Source organism: Giraffa tippelskirchi, chromosome 3, assembly GCF_054371585.1.
Source record: "Giraffa tippelskirchi isolate mGirTip1 chromosome 3, T2T-mGirTip1v1.2.pri, whole genome shotgun sequence".
Lineage (NCBI taxonomy): Eukaryota > Metazoa > Chordata > Mammalia > Artiodactyla > Giraffidae > Giraffa > Giraffa tippelskirchi.
This window is the reverse complement of record NC_137277.1, coordinates 152,738,982-152,755,442: the sequence shown is the minus strand read 5'-3', so window position 1 is coordinate 152,755,442 and position 16,461 is coordinate 152,738,982. Positions and strand designations below refer to the sequence as shown.

General features: G+C 35.4%; 1 protein-coding gene across 3 annotated transcripts in view; it reads left to right on the top strand.

Moving 5' to 3' along the window:
• The window catches only part of NDUFS1 (NADH:ubiquinone oxidoreductase core subunit S1), a 29,011-nt gene extending 14,846 nt beyond the window's left edge, over positions 1–14,165 (top strand). For all 3 annotated transcript variants that reach the window (XM_081577764.1, XM_081577765.1, XM_081577766.1), the window contains 7 exons: positions 2,624–2,753; positions 5,397–5,557; positions 8,690–8,844; positions 10,371–10,546; positions 11,224–11,358; positions 11,459–11,531; positions 12,706–14,165. In XM_081577764.1, coding sequence (XP_081433890.1) covers positions 2,624–2,753; positions 5,397–5,557; positions 8,690–8,844; positions 10,371–10,546; positions 11,224–11,358; positions 11,459–11,531; positions 12,706–12,797 — 922 coding nt within the window. In that variant the 3' untranslated portion in view covers positions 12,798–14,165. The remainder of the gene's footprint in view (positions 1–2,623; positions 2,754–5,396; positions 5,558–8,689; positions 8,845–10,370; positions 10,547–11,223; positions 11,359–11,458; positions 11,532–12,705) is intronic.
• The last annotated feature ends 2,296 nt before the right edge of the window (positions 14,166–16,461 follow it).

Sequence of the window (16,461 nt, the reverse complement as noted above, 5' to 3'; positions counted from 1 at the left end):
ACATTTTGTTAATGGTGATGTTTGATCAGTGATCTTTGCTGTTACTCTTGGGATTGTTTTGGGGCACCATAGACCATATCCATATAATATGGTGAATTTAATCAGTAGATGTTGGTGTGTTTTGATCACTCTGCCAACTGGCCACTCCTCCATGTCTCTTCCTCTCCTTGGGTCTCCTTATTCCCTGAGACACAACAGTGTGGAAATTAGGTCAGTTAACCTACAGTGGCTTATAAGTGTTCAAGTGAAAGGAAGTCTTACACAACTTACTTTAAATCAAAAGCTAGAAATAATTAAACTTACTCAAGGAGGTATAATGAAAGCAGAGATAGGCCAAAAAACAGACCTCTTGTGCCAAACAATCATGTCGTGAATGCAGAGAAAATTTAAAGTGCTACTCCAAAGTGTGCAGTGAATGATAAGAAAGCAAAACAACCTTATTGCTAATATGAATAAAGTTTGAGTGGTGTGGATTGAAGATCAGACCAGCCATGACATTTCCTCAAAGCCTAATCCAGAGCAAGGCCCTAACTCTCTTCATTTCTAAAGGTGAAGAAGCTACAGAAGAGAAGTTAAAACTAACAGAGGTTGGTTCATGAGATTTAGGGCAGGAAGCTGTCTCCATAACATAAAGGTACAAGGTGAAGCAGCAAGTGCTAATGTAGAAACTGTAGCGAGTTACCCAGAGGTCTAACTAAGATAATGAAGGTGGCTGCGCTGAAGAACAGATTTTCAGTGTAGACGAAAAAGCCTTCTATTGGAAAAATGTGCCACCTGGGACTTTTATAGCTAGAGAGGAGAAATCAGTGCCTGACTTCAGAGCTTCAAAGGATAGGCTGTGTTAGGGGTTAATGCTCCTGGTGACTTTAAGATGAAGCCAGTGCTCAACTTACCATTCTGAAAATCCTAGGGCTCTTGAGAATTTTGCTAAACCTGTTCTACTTACGCTTGATAAATGGAACAACAAAGCCTCATTGACAGCACATCTGTTTGCATTATGGTTTACTGAATATTTTAAGCCCATTGTTGAGACCTACTGCAAAGGAAAAAAGATTCAAGATACAGCTAATTGATAATTGTACCTGATCACCCAAAAACTCTGATGAAGATATGCTGCTGCTGCTGCTGCTAAGTCGCTTCAGTCGTGTCCGACTCTGTGCGACCCCATAGACGGCAGCCCACCAGGCTCCGCCATCCCTGGGATTCTCCAGGCAAGAATACTGGAGTGGGCTGCCATTGCCTTCTCCAGTGCATGAAAGGGAAAAGTGAAAGTGAAGTCGCTCAGTCGTGTCCGACTCTTAGCGACCCCATGGACTGTAGCCTACCAGGCTCCTCTGTCCATGGGATTTTCCAGGCAAGAGTACTGGAGTGGGGTGCCATTGCCTTTTCCAGATGAAGATATACAATGAGATTAATCTTGTTTTGTGTCTGCTAACACAGCATCCATTCTGCAGCTCATGGATTAAGGAGTAATTCAATTTTCAAGTCTTATTATTTGAGAAATACTTATTCAGAAGGCTGTAGCTGCGATATATAGGATTCTGCTGATGGATTTGGGCAAAGTAAATCGAAAGGTTTCTGGAAAGGATTGACTATGCCAGATGCCTTAAGAACATTGAGTCTTGGAAAGAGGTCAAGATATCAGTGTTAAAAAGGAGTTCAGAAGAAGTTGATTCCAACCCTTCTGGATGACTTTGAGAGGCTTCAGTTGAAGTAACTGCAAATGTGGAAATAGAGAGCTAGAGTTATTATAAGTGAAGTCTGAAGATGTGACTAAATTGCTGTGATCTCATGATAAAACTTCAATGGATGAGGAGTTGCTTCTTAAGGATAAGCAAAAAGAAAGTTGTTTCTTGATATAGGATCTACTCCTGGTGAAGATTCTATAAAGAAATTGTAGAAATAACAACAGTGGATATAGAATGTGACATACACTCAAGTTGATAAAGCAGCAGCTGGATTTGAGATTATTGGCTCCCAATTTTGAAAGAATTTCTATTTTGGGTAAAATGCCATCAAACAGCACTGCATGCTACAGAAAAGTTGCTTATGAAAGGAAGAGTTAATTGATATAGTAAACTTCACTGTTGTCTTATTTAAGAAATTGCCACAGCCATCCTTGTCTTACGTAAATCACCACCCTGATGATTCAGCAGCCTTCAGCATTGAGGCAAGCGTCTCCACCAGAAAAAGATTTTCACTCGCTAAACATTCATATGATGGTTAGCATTTTTTAGCAATAAAGTTTTTTTTTTTCAGTATAAAGTATTTTTTAATTAAGGTGTATATATTGTTTTTTTGACGTAATACTTGTATACACTTAATAAGCTACAGTGTAGTATAAACATAACTTGTATATGCCCCGGGAAAGCAAAAACTTTGTGTGACTTGCTTTATTGAGATATTTGCTTTCTTGTGGTCTGCGACCAAACACAGGTATACCTGTATTTTTACAACACTTTATTTTGAAAAGTACACAGTAATATCTGTTAATGTTTGGGGAAAGCTTTAATCCTTTTTAACATTTTTTAATTTAAATAGATGTAGCACTTAGCATTGATGAGACCAATAACTGTACCAACTTAGTGATTTAGCTCTAAAAACCTCATTGTTTTTATTTCAGCTGGCTTCATAATGACTTAAAAGTGGCCCTTATAGGCAGCCCAGTGGATCTCACTTACAGATATGACCATCTGGGAGATTCTCCCAAAATTCTTCAAGACATTGCTTCGGGTAGCCATCCATTCAGCCAGGTGCTCTTAAGTTACATGTATAAGATTTTTAAGTTATGTGTATATGATTTTTAAGTTTTATTTTTTTAATTTATTGTTTTCGTGATAACTGTGAGATTGCTGTTAAAATATATAGCAATATAGAAAATAATATATAAGAAAGTAAGCATAATCAAAAATCCCACTAGAAACAAGTATTGATGAAATGTCCTATGGTCATCTATTTATATAGAGAAAGATGGATGGATAGGTAAGCAAAAAAATGAAATCATACTCTACATTTTTATTTCAGTTCAGTTCAGTTCAGTCACTCAGTCGTGTTCGACTCTGTAACCCCATGGACTGCAGCATGCAGGCTATAAGTTAAAAAAACAGGGTGACGATATACAGCCTTGACGTACTCCTTTCCCAATTTGGAACCATTCTGTTGTTCCATGTCTAGTTCTAATTATTGCTTCTTGACCTGCGTATAGATTTCTCAGGAGGCAGGTCAAGTGCTGTGGTATTACCATCTCTTTAAAAATTTTCCAGTTTGTCATGATCCACACAGTCAAAGGTTTTGGCATAGTCAATAATGCAGAAGTAGATGTTTTTCTGGAACTCTCTTGCTTTTTCAGTGATCCAACGGATGCTGGCCATTTGATCTCTGGTTCTCTGCCTTTTCTAAATCCAGCTTGAACATCTGGAACTTTATAGAAATGGGCCCCCTCTAAATTAGTGTATTTATTTGGCTGTGCTGGGTCTTAGTTGCAGCATGCAGGATCTTTTAGTGTATCATGTAAACTCTTAGTTGTGGCATGTGGGATCTAGTTCCCCAACCAGGGATTGAGCCCTGGCCCCCTGCATTGGGATGACAAGAGTCTTAGCCACTGGACCACCAGGGAATTCTAGACACTGCCTTTTGTTATTGTAGAGAAGCCTGATTTGAGGTATTATTCTGTTTCAACCCTGTCCTGTTGTTGTTGTCTAGATATTTTTGTTGATATTTCATACTTGGTTTTTTATCTTTGAAATTTAGTGACTTCACTAGAATATATCTTAATGATGGTGGTTCCCTAGCCTTTTTTTTTTAAATGGGATATGCTGCCTCCTTCAGTTTGAATATTCAAGATTCTCTTTATTTTAGGAGTTGTATGTGTGCTTGTATGTGGCATGTGGGCTAGTGATTATTTAAAAAAATATAAAAAAGGTTTCTCTTTCTCACATAGCAGTGATTCTGAAGGTAGGCAGTTTGACATATTGTGCAGCTGTCCAAGGATCTAATCCAGGCAGGAGCCTGCCTTCCTGCTTTGCTGTCCTCGGTGTACTAGCTCACCCACATGTGTTTGAGTGTGAGCCTCTCCTCACGATTTCGAGATGGTTGCTTCACTTACATCTCCAGGTGTAGGCAAAAGAAAGTCAAGTGTGAGGGGACAAAGCAGCCAAACCCAGCTCCTTTGTTGTCGGTTTTGAATAACATCTTTATTATTACTATCATCAAAAATATTTTTAAAAAATTTTTATTGAGAAGAAGCCCTCTCTTCTCTATAGTTCCCTTCCCCATTCCCCAGAAGGTGATGAGTGTTCTTCAGGAAAGTTTTCTTTTATAATAGATCTAGATGTATTTTCCATTAATTACTTCTGTTAAGAACTCTTAATGCAGATATGGAATCCCTTTTTCTGTCTTTTCTGTCACTTTTTTCTTTATTCCTCTGTTCTTTTTCAATTTGTTTTATATAGTTTCCTATATACTTCTTGCTCCTGTATTTACAGTCATGTTAAATTTTGTTTTTTGTTTTTTCTGGAATGATGTTCATCTCTGCTTTGTTTCTCTTTTAGTTCTTGAATTTTCTGATGAAAATCCTCTATGATACTGTCTATTATGTAACTTCTCTGAGCTCTTTTTTAAAATATTTCTTTTTCTTTGAGGCTGTTGAAAACTGTTTCTCGTTTTTTAAGGCTATTGAAAACTCTTCACATTTTCTTGGGAAACTCCTCTTAAGATGAATGTCCTCTTCTTTGTAGTATCTAGAAATGATTTTCATGCTGATTCGTTGATTGGGACCAGCCCTTTATCAAACAATGGATGGGCAGGAGAGTGAACTATAACAGGCTACAGCTTTACTTCTAATTTTTCTGTCCTCCACCATATCTGTAGTTTCTTTTGCACTTGGGATGCATTCCTTCTCAGTTTCTGATATTCAGGTAGTTACTGTGGTTTAAAGCAAAGCCCTTAAAGTATTCTGCATTGTGATCTATGTCCGTTGCTTTCCCTACCTTTTCCTCCCTGACTGGAACATGGAAAGTAGGTGGAAGACGGTAGACGTGGTACTTCAGCTTGATTTCTCTTGTTAAACATTGTATCATCTGAACCTCTGTGCACATATTCTCCGGTTTTTTCTGGGACCTATCCATAGTCATTCTGACTGAAGGATGTTTGGCTCAGGCTTTTATTCCCAGTGCTTCCTTGTTGAAACTATTTTGTCTAATACTCATTTAGCTATTTCACAGTAGCACTGGCAAGAGGTTTTTGAGTAAATCCGGTTTGTATGTATATCCATATGTTTACTAGCAAATCACGATGTTCATCTTAGAACCAAAGCTTGGGAAAGCATATTGTAGATACAAATTTGGTTAGATTTAGTTCTAATTTTTTTTTTAATTCAAAGTTCTTTTTAAAAATAGGTCCTACAGGAAGCTAAAAAACCAATGGTGGTTTTAGGCAGTTCTGCACTCCAAAGAAATGATGGTGCAGCAATTCTTGCAGCTGTTTCCAACATTGCTCAAAAGGTTCGGACAAGTAGTGGTGTTACTGGTGATTGGAAAGTTATGAATATCCTTCATAGGTAAGTTGAATAGTTGTTTTGTAATCTGTAATTGTGTGTATATGTGTTCCCGTACTCTGTCAAATTTATTTTTTAAAAAGTTAATATTTAGTGACATTATCTCAGTAGCAGATGTGAAATAGCAACTTTTATTTTGTGTGAGAAGAACCCAAGATAATAAATAATATTTAAAATATCCAAATTGTAGTAAATGCTAGAAAAAAATCTTGAAAATTTGTATCATATTAATATACTGTGGTTCAAAAATTGAAATAAGAATTTCCTCCTGTGATTATAAATTCTTTATAAATATAAAGTAGAATTGTTCTGAAAGTAGAACTGTTGCAGTGAACAGGATAAACATTTTTGAGGCTTTTAATGCATATTTCCAACTTATTTTCGAAAGATTGTACCAATTTTGCATTAGTGAATGAGTTTCCCATTTCACACAATTCTTTCTACCTTAAGTGTTACTTTTCAAGTCTTCAAATTTGTTTAAAGATTGAGAGTAAACACTCAGTGGGCTTCCCCAGTTGTTCAGTGGTAGAGAATCTGCCTGCAATGCAGGAGACGCAAACAGGAGGTGCAGGTTCGATCCCTGGGTTGGGAAGACCCTCCCAGAGAAAGGAAATGGCAGTTCACTCCAGTATTCTTGCCTGGAGAATCTATGGGGTCACATAGAGTTGCACATGACTGGACAACTAAACAATAATGAAATAAACACTCCATGATAAGCAAATTTTTTTATTTTAAAAGTGTTCGAATGCATTCTTAAACATTCATTTCAGTGTTATATTTCCCCTCTTAATAGATTAATTTGGCATCATAGGTCATCATATAAACATTTTTTTAAAACTTCATATTTTTTAGTTTATTTGCATTGATCACCTCCAGATCCTTTCTAGCCACAATTTTTAGAATAGAAAAGAGACTAGTTATTTTCCTATTTTTAATTCACTTTTGAACATACGTCTGTATTAATATTTTTTGTTTTTGTCTGAAAATCAATAACATAATAACTTTTATTTCAGCATGTCTAACGATGTCTTTATGGTTCCTTTTCACTGAGGACCACTTGGCTAAATACATAAATCACAGATTTTTTTTCCTTTAATACTCAGTATTTTTTTTCACCCTTCCTTTCACATTTTAGAGAAGATCTCATCTTACCTGTTTTTTTGTGTGGTTTTTTTGTCTCTGATAACCTGATTTTATATATGTATGTGTTCTTGTCTGCCTTCCCACCCTTTGGATTCCTAGAGGGACTTCCCTGGCAGTCCAGTGGTTAAGACTCCTTGCTTCCAGTGCAGGGAACACAGGTTCAATCCTTTGTCAGGAAACTAAGATCCCATATGCTCTGCAGTACAGCCTGGCCAGGAAAAAAAAAATTATACTGGGATATAACTAAGTGACATTTGTTTGACATCACCTTTGCCTGGGAATATCATAGAACTCCCCATTTTCAAATTGAAAATTTTTATTTGTTTTTTCATGTAAGTTCAGAAAAAGCCAGTTTGTCTACTTTTACATTATTGTTTGCTCTCATGCAGAAGCTTCTATTTATTTTGCACTGGTTGGCCTTTCAGACTTTTGTCTCTTCTCTCTCATAATTTTTCTCACTTTTTTCCTGTGTTTAGGGAGAATTTCTTATTTATCTTTTGTCATTTGTGAGCTTTGATTATGGAGAGCACTAATGCCATTGTAATTTTTAAGTGATTAGACTTGTTTTTTAATTTCGTTTCATTCTTACATAAGATTTCATTTTCATGAGAACAGCTTGTTTCAATGCAGTTTGTTAAGACATACCTTCTAATTAATGGTTGTTGAGAACATGAAGAGTAATTATAAACCTTTTAAAAATTTCTTACAGTAAGTTTATTTCATAGTAAAGCATATTTTCTCACTCTTGAAGAATCTTTTAATCAGCCTGTAGTTTCTTTTTTTTACTCATCATTCTCTCAGAGGCAAACTTATGTTACCCACTTCGTTTTCCAAGATGAGGTTGGCTCTGTCATGAGTTAATGTGAGTCTCTGCTCAGATCTTTGTGAGACATCAAGGCTCAGGATGAGAGATATTAAAAAAAAAAATACTGTGTAGGTAGAGAGGCAGGAGGAGCTAAGTTTTGAAATTGAATTTAGAAAGTCTGAGTTTTCTGACTTTGTTCATTTTTAAGATAGACTTGGTTTTTCAGGGTCCTTCGCATTCCATGTGACTTTTAGGATCAGCTTCTCAGTTCTGCAGAGGACTCAGCTGTGAGTTTTGATAGGGGTTGCATTAAATCTATAGATCAGTTTGGGGAATAATGCCATCTTCACAACATTAAGTCTTCCAATCCATGAACATAGGATGTCTTTCCATTTGTTATGGTCTTTAATTTCCTTTGGAGTTTTGTAATTTTCATCATACAAATCTTACACTTCTTTTGTTAAATACTCTCAAAGTATTTTATTCTTTTGATGTCCTATTAGAGAGTTTTACAGAGCAAGCAGCATCTAGTGGGAGTTTCTTTGATCGGCCCTCCTCCCGTAACAAATACATAAAGATTGGCTAGATTTATTCATAGTAGGTTCTCAAAATGGCTACTATTTCTATAAAGAAAATTGATAATACCTAGCTAGAGCAAAAACTCCCAAATGTTCAAAGTATAATTACTTGAAACTTCTTTAAAAGATTTTTATCTGCTTGTGTAACAATAATATATATTCATTGAAAAAATTCCTCAAGGACATACACCAGTGTACTAATTATACTTTTCTCTGAATTACAGTTTTATGAGTGGTATTTAAATTTTTCCTTTTAGGTTTTCACAGTCTTCTACTCTAATGACTATCTTTGACTCATCAAGTCACTGTATTGAATAAAAATCAACTTAAGACAATTGCGGTTGGCATAGTTTCCTGAATTACTCTATTAAGTGTCATGTCATGAAGAAACAGTGTCCTCAGCATCTTATTTCTTTGTTTGGCATTCTTAAAACAGTAAAAGACTGCTTTGTCTGATTTTGACATTTATTTCACATGAGTAAAAAAAGATGAGGGAAGATCTTTGACAGCATCGAACAGAAAAACAAGACTTGGTATTATTCAAGAATCACATTTAATTTTTTATAATGAGAACAGCAAGTATGCTAAAATCTCATAATTGTTTTATAGGATTGCAAGCCAAGTAGCTGCTTTGGACCTTGGCTATAAGCCTGGGGTGGAAGCAGTTCGGAAGAATCCCCCCAAAATGCTGTTTCTCCTCGGAGCAGATGGAAGTTGTATCACTCGACAGGATTTGCCAAAGGATTGTTTCATTGTTTATCAAGGTTAGTAGCATCTGTGACATTAGAAACAGAAGAGAATAGTACATTTTGTATATTAGAAACTGCATGGCAGTATATTTAGTGTAATGAATGTTTTCCATTTGAGAATTCCCCTATACACTCACCAGTTTCAAAACAATATGTATTTTTATAGATTTTATATTTTTAAAAATAGGCTTTATTAGTTACATAGTTGCTATTGCTATTAAGAATTATCACCTTACATTATTTAATAACAAAGAATTGGAAGAAACTTAATGCCCCCAGTAATAGTAATTTAAATTATGAAATATTATATAGCATTCAATTCAGTTTTTCAAAGAATATTTAGTGTGATTATATATTCAAGGGCTAGCACTTTTATATAAACAGTGTAAAAATTAAAAAATCATGAGTCCTTTGTTATATTTTACACTTTGTGCATGCATGCTCAGTCGTGTCTGACTCTTTGCAACCCCATGGACTGTAGCCCGCCAGGCTCCTCTGTTCATGGAGATTCTCCAGACAAGAGTACTATAGTGGGTTGCCATGCCCTCCTCCAGGGGATCTTCCCAACCCAGGGATTGAACCCAGGTCTCCTGCATTGCATGTGGATTCTTTACCACCTAAACCACCAAAGAAGCCCAAGAATACTGGAGTGGGTAGTCTATCCGTTCTGCAGGGGATCTTTCCGACCCAGGAATTAAACTGGGGTGTCCTGCATTGCAGGTGGATTCCTTACCAGCTGAGCTACCAGGGAAACCTGGTTTTATACAGAAACAACATTAATTTATAATAGGCTTTTTATTGCCATGCCACATAAAAAGCATTATGATTTTATTTGATAAACTTAAACCAAAATGCATAAACTAAAATCCTGTCCTAGTTCTATCCAGGGATAATCATTGATGATGTTTTAGATATGCATGCTTCATACATACTTCTATACATATACAAAAGTATATAAATGAGATCAAAGTTTATGTATTGTTCTATAGCTTTCTTTCACTTAAGCAAAGTTTCTTTTTTCTTCCAACACTTTAGTTAATGACTGATAGTCTTTAGCATACTATGTTCTGTAATCTTCTCTTCATGCTCTTTTTAGTAGTATTCCTGTCATGCCCCTGTCACACACTTCTTGTTCCTGCACCATTTCAGTTTACTTTACCAAATCTCACTAGCAGACACCTGAGCATTTCCACTTTGTAACCATCAAGTGAGATAATATACCTAGTTGCCCATTAGATGTGTATGTGTGGTATTATGTATTTGTGTATCTGTAAATATTGATCTGATACCAAAGGCTTTAACAGTACCTTTTTTTGGAGAAGGGAGTTTAACTGGGAGCCCAGTGGGCTTTAATTTTTATTCCATATACTCAATACTGTATTGTTTTAATTTTTTTTAACAATAAATTTTTAAACACTTCATAAGATGGAATTTAACACTTATAAAAATGAAATTTTAAAAGGATATCTACTGTGTTCATGTTTAATACGTAATCAGTTTTGTGCTAAAATGTGATTTGCCATTTTCCATCTCTTTCACAGGACATCATGGCGACGTGGGAGCTCCTATAGCTGATGTCATTCTCCCTGGTGCTGCTTACACAGAGAAGTCTGCTACTTATGTCAATACCGAGGGCCGAGCTCAGCAGACAAAAGTAGCAGTGACACCTCCTGGCTTGGCAAGAGAAGACTGGAAAATTATAAGAGCCCTTTCTGAGGTATTTGTCCTTAGTGATGCTGCTAGTAGCATGTTTGACATATTAGCTTGTCAGAATGATTTCCTGAGTCTAGGGGGATGCAGGTCTGAAATGCAGAGATGATTTAAGCAATCTGTAGGAGAAACATGAGAAGCCCCAAACAGGGCTTTGGGGAATTCCCTGGTAGTGCAGTGGTTAGGACTGTGCGCTTTCATTGCCAGAGGCACTGATTAATCCCTGGTCAGAGAACTGAGATCCCACAAGCTGTGTGACTTGGCCAAAAAAAAAAAAAGACAATGGGAATTTGAAACTGGTGTTTTTTATTTTTGACTTGTCTTTTGCCTAAAAAGACTCACTTCTTACTATTAAAAGAAGCATCATGAGATTTAAAGTAATAATATACAGTTGTCTATAAACCTTGTGTATGAGCAATAGCAGGTTAGCTGAAATATTCAGATTTAGCAAAGCATTTATTTCATAATCATTCTGTTTTCTAAAAATAAATTATTAATGTGTTGACAGCTAGTTATGAATTAGAAGAATATTCTGATATTCCCCACTTAACCACTTGCTTAATATACATGCAAATGGACACCAGTATATTTTTCATACTAGTACTGCCTTATTTTACCATAGTTGCAATGATGTGTTATTTGAAATTTATAAGTATTAATGCTTTGGAACCTGTTATGTTATAGATCGCAGGTATGACTCTTCCATATGATACTCTGGATCAAGTGAGAAACAGATTGGAAGAAGTCTCTCCTAATCTTGTTCGATATGATGATGTTGAAGGAGCTAATTATTTCCAGCAAGCAAGTGAGCTTTCCAAGGTAAAAACTTGTCTATTTGCAGTTTTCATAACAATGTATCCTCTGATGTAGCAGTGCTAGTTTTCAGTACTATTACTGATCTCTCATTCCTTTTTTGCAGCTAGTGAACCAACAGCTTCTTGCTGATCCACTTGTCCCACCTCAGCTAACAATAAAAGACTTCTACATGACAGGTGCGCAGTTGTTAGCATGACTGCCATTAATGGGAGGTGGGAAGGGATATAATCACCTAATTTAGTGTTATGATTCTCACGTGCTAGTGGTAGTATTTGATGTGTCTAATCTCACAAGATTTTTCAAATATCAGAACTAATATAACTATATATTCTGATTTTACTCTAATTTCTTTTCTTTCTGAAATGTAAGTAGAGTTTGAAAATCAGTAAGAATTAGCAGATTTTAAATATAAACTTTCACTATTATATATAGAATTACTATACAGCAATATGGGGATAATTTTCTGAGTGACAAAAAACTGAAGGTTTTTCTGAGAATTACAGTAGAAGAATCAAAACACTAAAATGTGAAATGTGTTAAATGGTGCTTCTGATGTAAATTGTTAAGAATATTCTTAAGGGATGCAGACTAACCTACAGATTTTATAATACATGATAGAACATCTAGGTTATGAGGTAGTTGATAGACATTTTAAAACAATTTTCTGTCTAAAAGCAGGTAGATATTTTTAAGTTTTTGGTGCAGTTTGTATCTAATATTGTTTTTAATAGGATTTTTAGTTATATTGTAAAAGTTATGTTCATTGTAGAATACATACCCAAGGCCACCATAACAAGGGAAAAACACTACCATCCCAGAAATAACTATATTTATGTTTAACATTTTGGCCAGTCAACCAGGAATATACACATATATTTATTTAAATATAAATGAGATTATTCATTTACCCTGGGAGGGAGGGTTTGTACGGCTTTATCAAAATATAATTCACATACCATAAAATTCACCCATAAAGTGTATGATTTATGGATTTTAGTATACTGTTCTGTAACCTTTTTTTCAATAACAGTATATATGCATATTCTTTTCCTGTTGTTAATTCAACACTTTTCTATAATATTCTTAATGGTTGCATACTGGCTCTTTGTATGGCTATATCTAGTTATTTAATCATTCCTATGAGTACTTATTAAAACCATTTAGCTGTTATGGGGCTTATATTCTGAATTTATCAGTTGATTTTTACAATATTTACATATTGTTACATAGACTTTTATAGTCCTTTTGTTGTTTGCTGTTGCTGAATATGCGCAGTAGGAAAGTTTTATTTACTATGTGCCTCTGTTGAAGTTATATTATCAAAATGCACATTTTCTTGATATCTTTCAGATTCAATTAGCAGAGCCTCACAGACAATGGCTAAATGTGTCAAAGCTGTTACAGAGGGTGCCCATGCAGTAGAGGAACCATCCATATGCTGAAACATCTACTAAGGCCCAGCTAGTTAATGGACAGTTATGTTGGCACGATCTCTTGAAGGTGTATCTCTTTAAAAAATAATCTTGATGTAATATTTAAGGTTCTACCATGCTTTATTTGAAAATGATATTGCAATTATCAGAGAACTTTGAGGTTTCAAAACAATTATGTGTTGAGTGTAAATGTTAAATAGTTTAATAAACATCATATAGAGGACTTTTCATGTAAAAGCACTAATAATCTTTGTGACATAAAAAAGAAAATCCTTAAAATATGAATTTTTTTATCTTCATTGATCACTTATGCTTGTAAAATGGATAAAATAAGAATAGCTTCCATTGCTCCTGTTTTATCCTAGTGCTAAAGAAAAGATTTAAGTATTCTGTCAAACTGGGTAAATAGAAAAAATATATATAATAAAATCATACATCAGGTATGTATCTTGGACAACTCTAATAATAATCATAGTAATAATAGCTTAATGATTATTCAGGATCTTCTGTGTACTAAGCACTCTGGTTTTACATGCATCATCTTGTTTTGTCCTTGTTACCTCCGTGTGAGACAGTATTATCTCATATTACAGGTGAAGAAAGTGAAGCCCAGAGATAGTGGATAGTTTGCCTGAGTCCACAGCAAAAAAAGTCATAGAATCAAACCTGCTTCTCTGACTTCAAATTCAAAGCCCATTGTTCTTAAGTGTTGGACATAATTTCCTCTCATTAATACAGATTCCATAGGTTGTTACCTCTAAGAATTGGTACTGAGAAGCTTAATGGATAACACATTTTTCTGTTTTTTTCTTAAATCTGTTTATACAATATAATGTCATGGTGATTTATGTGATTTTTTCTTTGTATAATAGATTGCACACACATCCCTTAGAATGAGTGAGGTCTCAAGAAATATAATTTAGGTTCTCATTGATGTTCCATATTTATTATATTAACGCCATCTATAGTATTTAAGTCAACTAAATTACTCCAGTAATAAAAGACAAAGCTAACAGCTTTCATAATTTTCACTTGTCAAAAAAAAAGTAAAAAACTTACAATAATCTAGGAGATGATCTAATACTGTATTAATTTTTTTTGGAATCTTATATTCAGAATCATTTGTTTTATAATCCTTATTCCTTTTTGCTTTCACCAGAGATTTATTAGCCCAACTACAGGTTGCAATTTTACTGATACGAGAAAAGGTAAAATTTTTAGAATATAGTTTGTCATCTTCAAAAATTGTTCAGAATTTGTCACCCATAACAGCTTTTCCAGAATTATTTTATTCATTTCAGTCATAAAGTTGTGTACTTTGTTTTAAATTCTCAGTTGCCTGAAATATAACTTCTTACTGAAAGACTTTGAATTTAATACAAACTCCTTATCTTTCTCTACCTTCTTTACCCCTTAGCCTGTTGCTGACCTCACAGGGGCAAACACTTTCGGTTTTTTATTTTACACAATACTCTTCAGTGAATGAGTATAGACTTCATAGGATTCTTGGTGAGGGAATGTTGCATTCAGATGGAGAAATGGTGATACGACTAAGATGGTCCAGGATCCTAGGGCTGCCATGTAGGCAGCATGTGTTGAGCTTGTAATTTCATAAAGATTATCTTGTCTGGGATAAGTAGTACTCATTAAAATTTGTTGGTTTTGCATAAATTAAATATGAAAGTCTGTCCCATGAGCACCTATCAGTCACTTAATACAAAATATTAAGGTTGAAAAGTGAAAGTGTTAGTCTCTCAGTTGTGTCCATCTCTTTGCTACCCCATGGACTGTAGCCCGCCAGGCTCCTTTGTCCATGGAATTCTCCAGGCAAGAATACTGGAGTGGGTAACATTCCCTTCTCCCTTCTCTCACATTGCAAGCAAATTCTTGACCATCTGAGCCACCAGGGAAGAGCCCATATTAAGGTTATTGTGAGCATAAACATTGAAGATGGTTGTAAGACTTTCTGAAGAATGGATCCAGATAGAAGAAAAATATGTATAGATAAGAATAACGCTGTTGATGGAATTTTAATTCTAAGCAATGAAGGAGTCAACAATGAGAAAACTACAAAGAATCAAAGCCAAGTCCTTTTAGGTGAAGATGGCAATCTGGAAAGTCCCTGGAATAATACCATTTAGAGAAGACCACTAATATGTGCCATTAGAGCTTTAGGTACATTATGTCTAGTTAAAGCCATGCTAACAATCGGTATTAAGACCCAAGAAATATCAAATAACTTTCCCATTTTTACCCAGTTAAAGACTAAAGGCAAGAATGTTTAACTAGAGATACTTTTACTGTTCCATTTTGCCTCAAAAAATGTTGGGGACAATTAAAAGAATTGAATAGATATATAGGAAAAATCTTAAAAGCCTTAACTCCATACAGAATGCCCTTCAAATTTATTGTGAATTGTATTATAATGAATACATTAATAAAACATTAATAACACTCAGTATGCAATAATTTACTATTGTTTGTTGCTGAGTTATTTAAACACCATTTCTTGCAAGGTCAGACAGACCTTGTTGGTTCAACTTTGGAAATGTTCCTTAGAAAAATTGAAGATTGCTTCATCATCTGTAAAATGATAAAAATTCTAATGATTGTACCTACTATGAACCTCACAGTGTTGTAATGAGGACTAAGTTAGAAAGTCTTTAAAACTTTCTTAGCCTATTTCTTGACATATAGTAAATGTTCAGTGTGGTTAATAACTGAGAACCATCATTATAGTGAAAGCGTGTGTTCAAAATTTTGCTGAGTTTCGGGAAGTTGCAGCTAACCATCCATGGGAGTCCTTAAAGTCCCCATCCTAAGTGAACCAAGTGAAAAACTCAATTCTGTCAATTGTGAGGGAAAGTCAAGCCTCGAACTTTGTGAGGGAAAGTCAAGCCTCTAACTTCTGTTTTCCTAAAGAAAACTGTTTCTTTAATTCAAGAGAATTGAATGACTTGTCCAAGGTCAATCCAATCAACAGAATACTGCTACTACAAACTATCCACCAGGGTTGTGAAGATTTATTATGCAGAATTCTGCAGATTTTGATGGAATTTTTATTAGAATAAGACTTACTGAATCTGTTGAATTCTAACCCTTAAAAGAGATTACTCTGAAAGCAACAATATAAAGCACTGATATCAGAAGAGGGAAAACTATATGCTGATAGAAAGGGAACAGAAGGAGTGTGAGAGCTATTGATGTACATAAAAGGGGACAGGAGGATTTTTTTGCTAGCATAAGCCTTTGGCTAATATAAACTGTCCGGAGAAGGCAATGGCACCCCACTCCAGTACTCTTGCCTGGGAAATCCCATGGACGGAGGAGCCTGGTAGGCTGCAGCCCACGGGGTCGTGAAGAGTCAGACACAACTGAGCGACTTCACTTTCACTTTTCACTTTCATGCACTGGAGAAGGAAATGGCAACCCACTCCAGTATTCTTGCCTGGAGAATCCCAGGGACGAAGGAGCCTGGTGGGCTGCCGTCTATGGGGTTGCACAGAGTCGGACATGACTGAAGCGACTTAGCAGCAGCAGCAGCAATATAAACTGTCAGCTTTATTGTTGCCCAAACAAATTAACTCCACCAGGATTCAAGTTCCCAAGGAGAGAGGAACTGAGGCAACTTAGCAACCAAAGCAGTGGTAAGAGGTAAGGTTTGTTTTGTTTT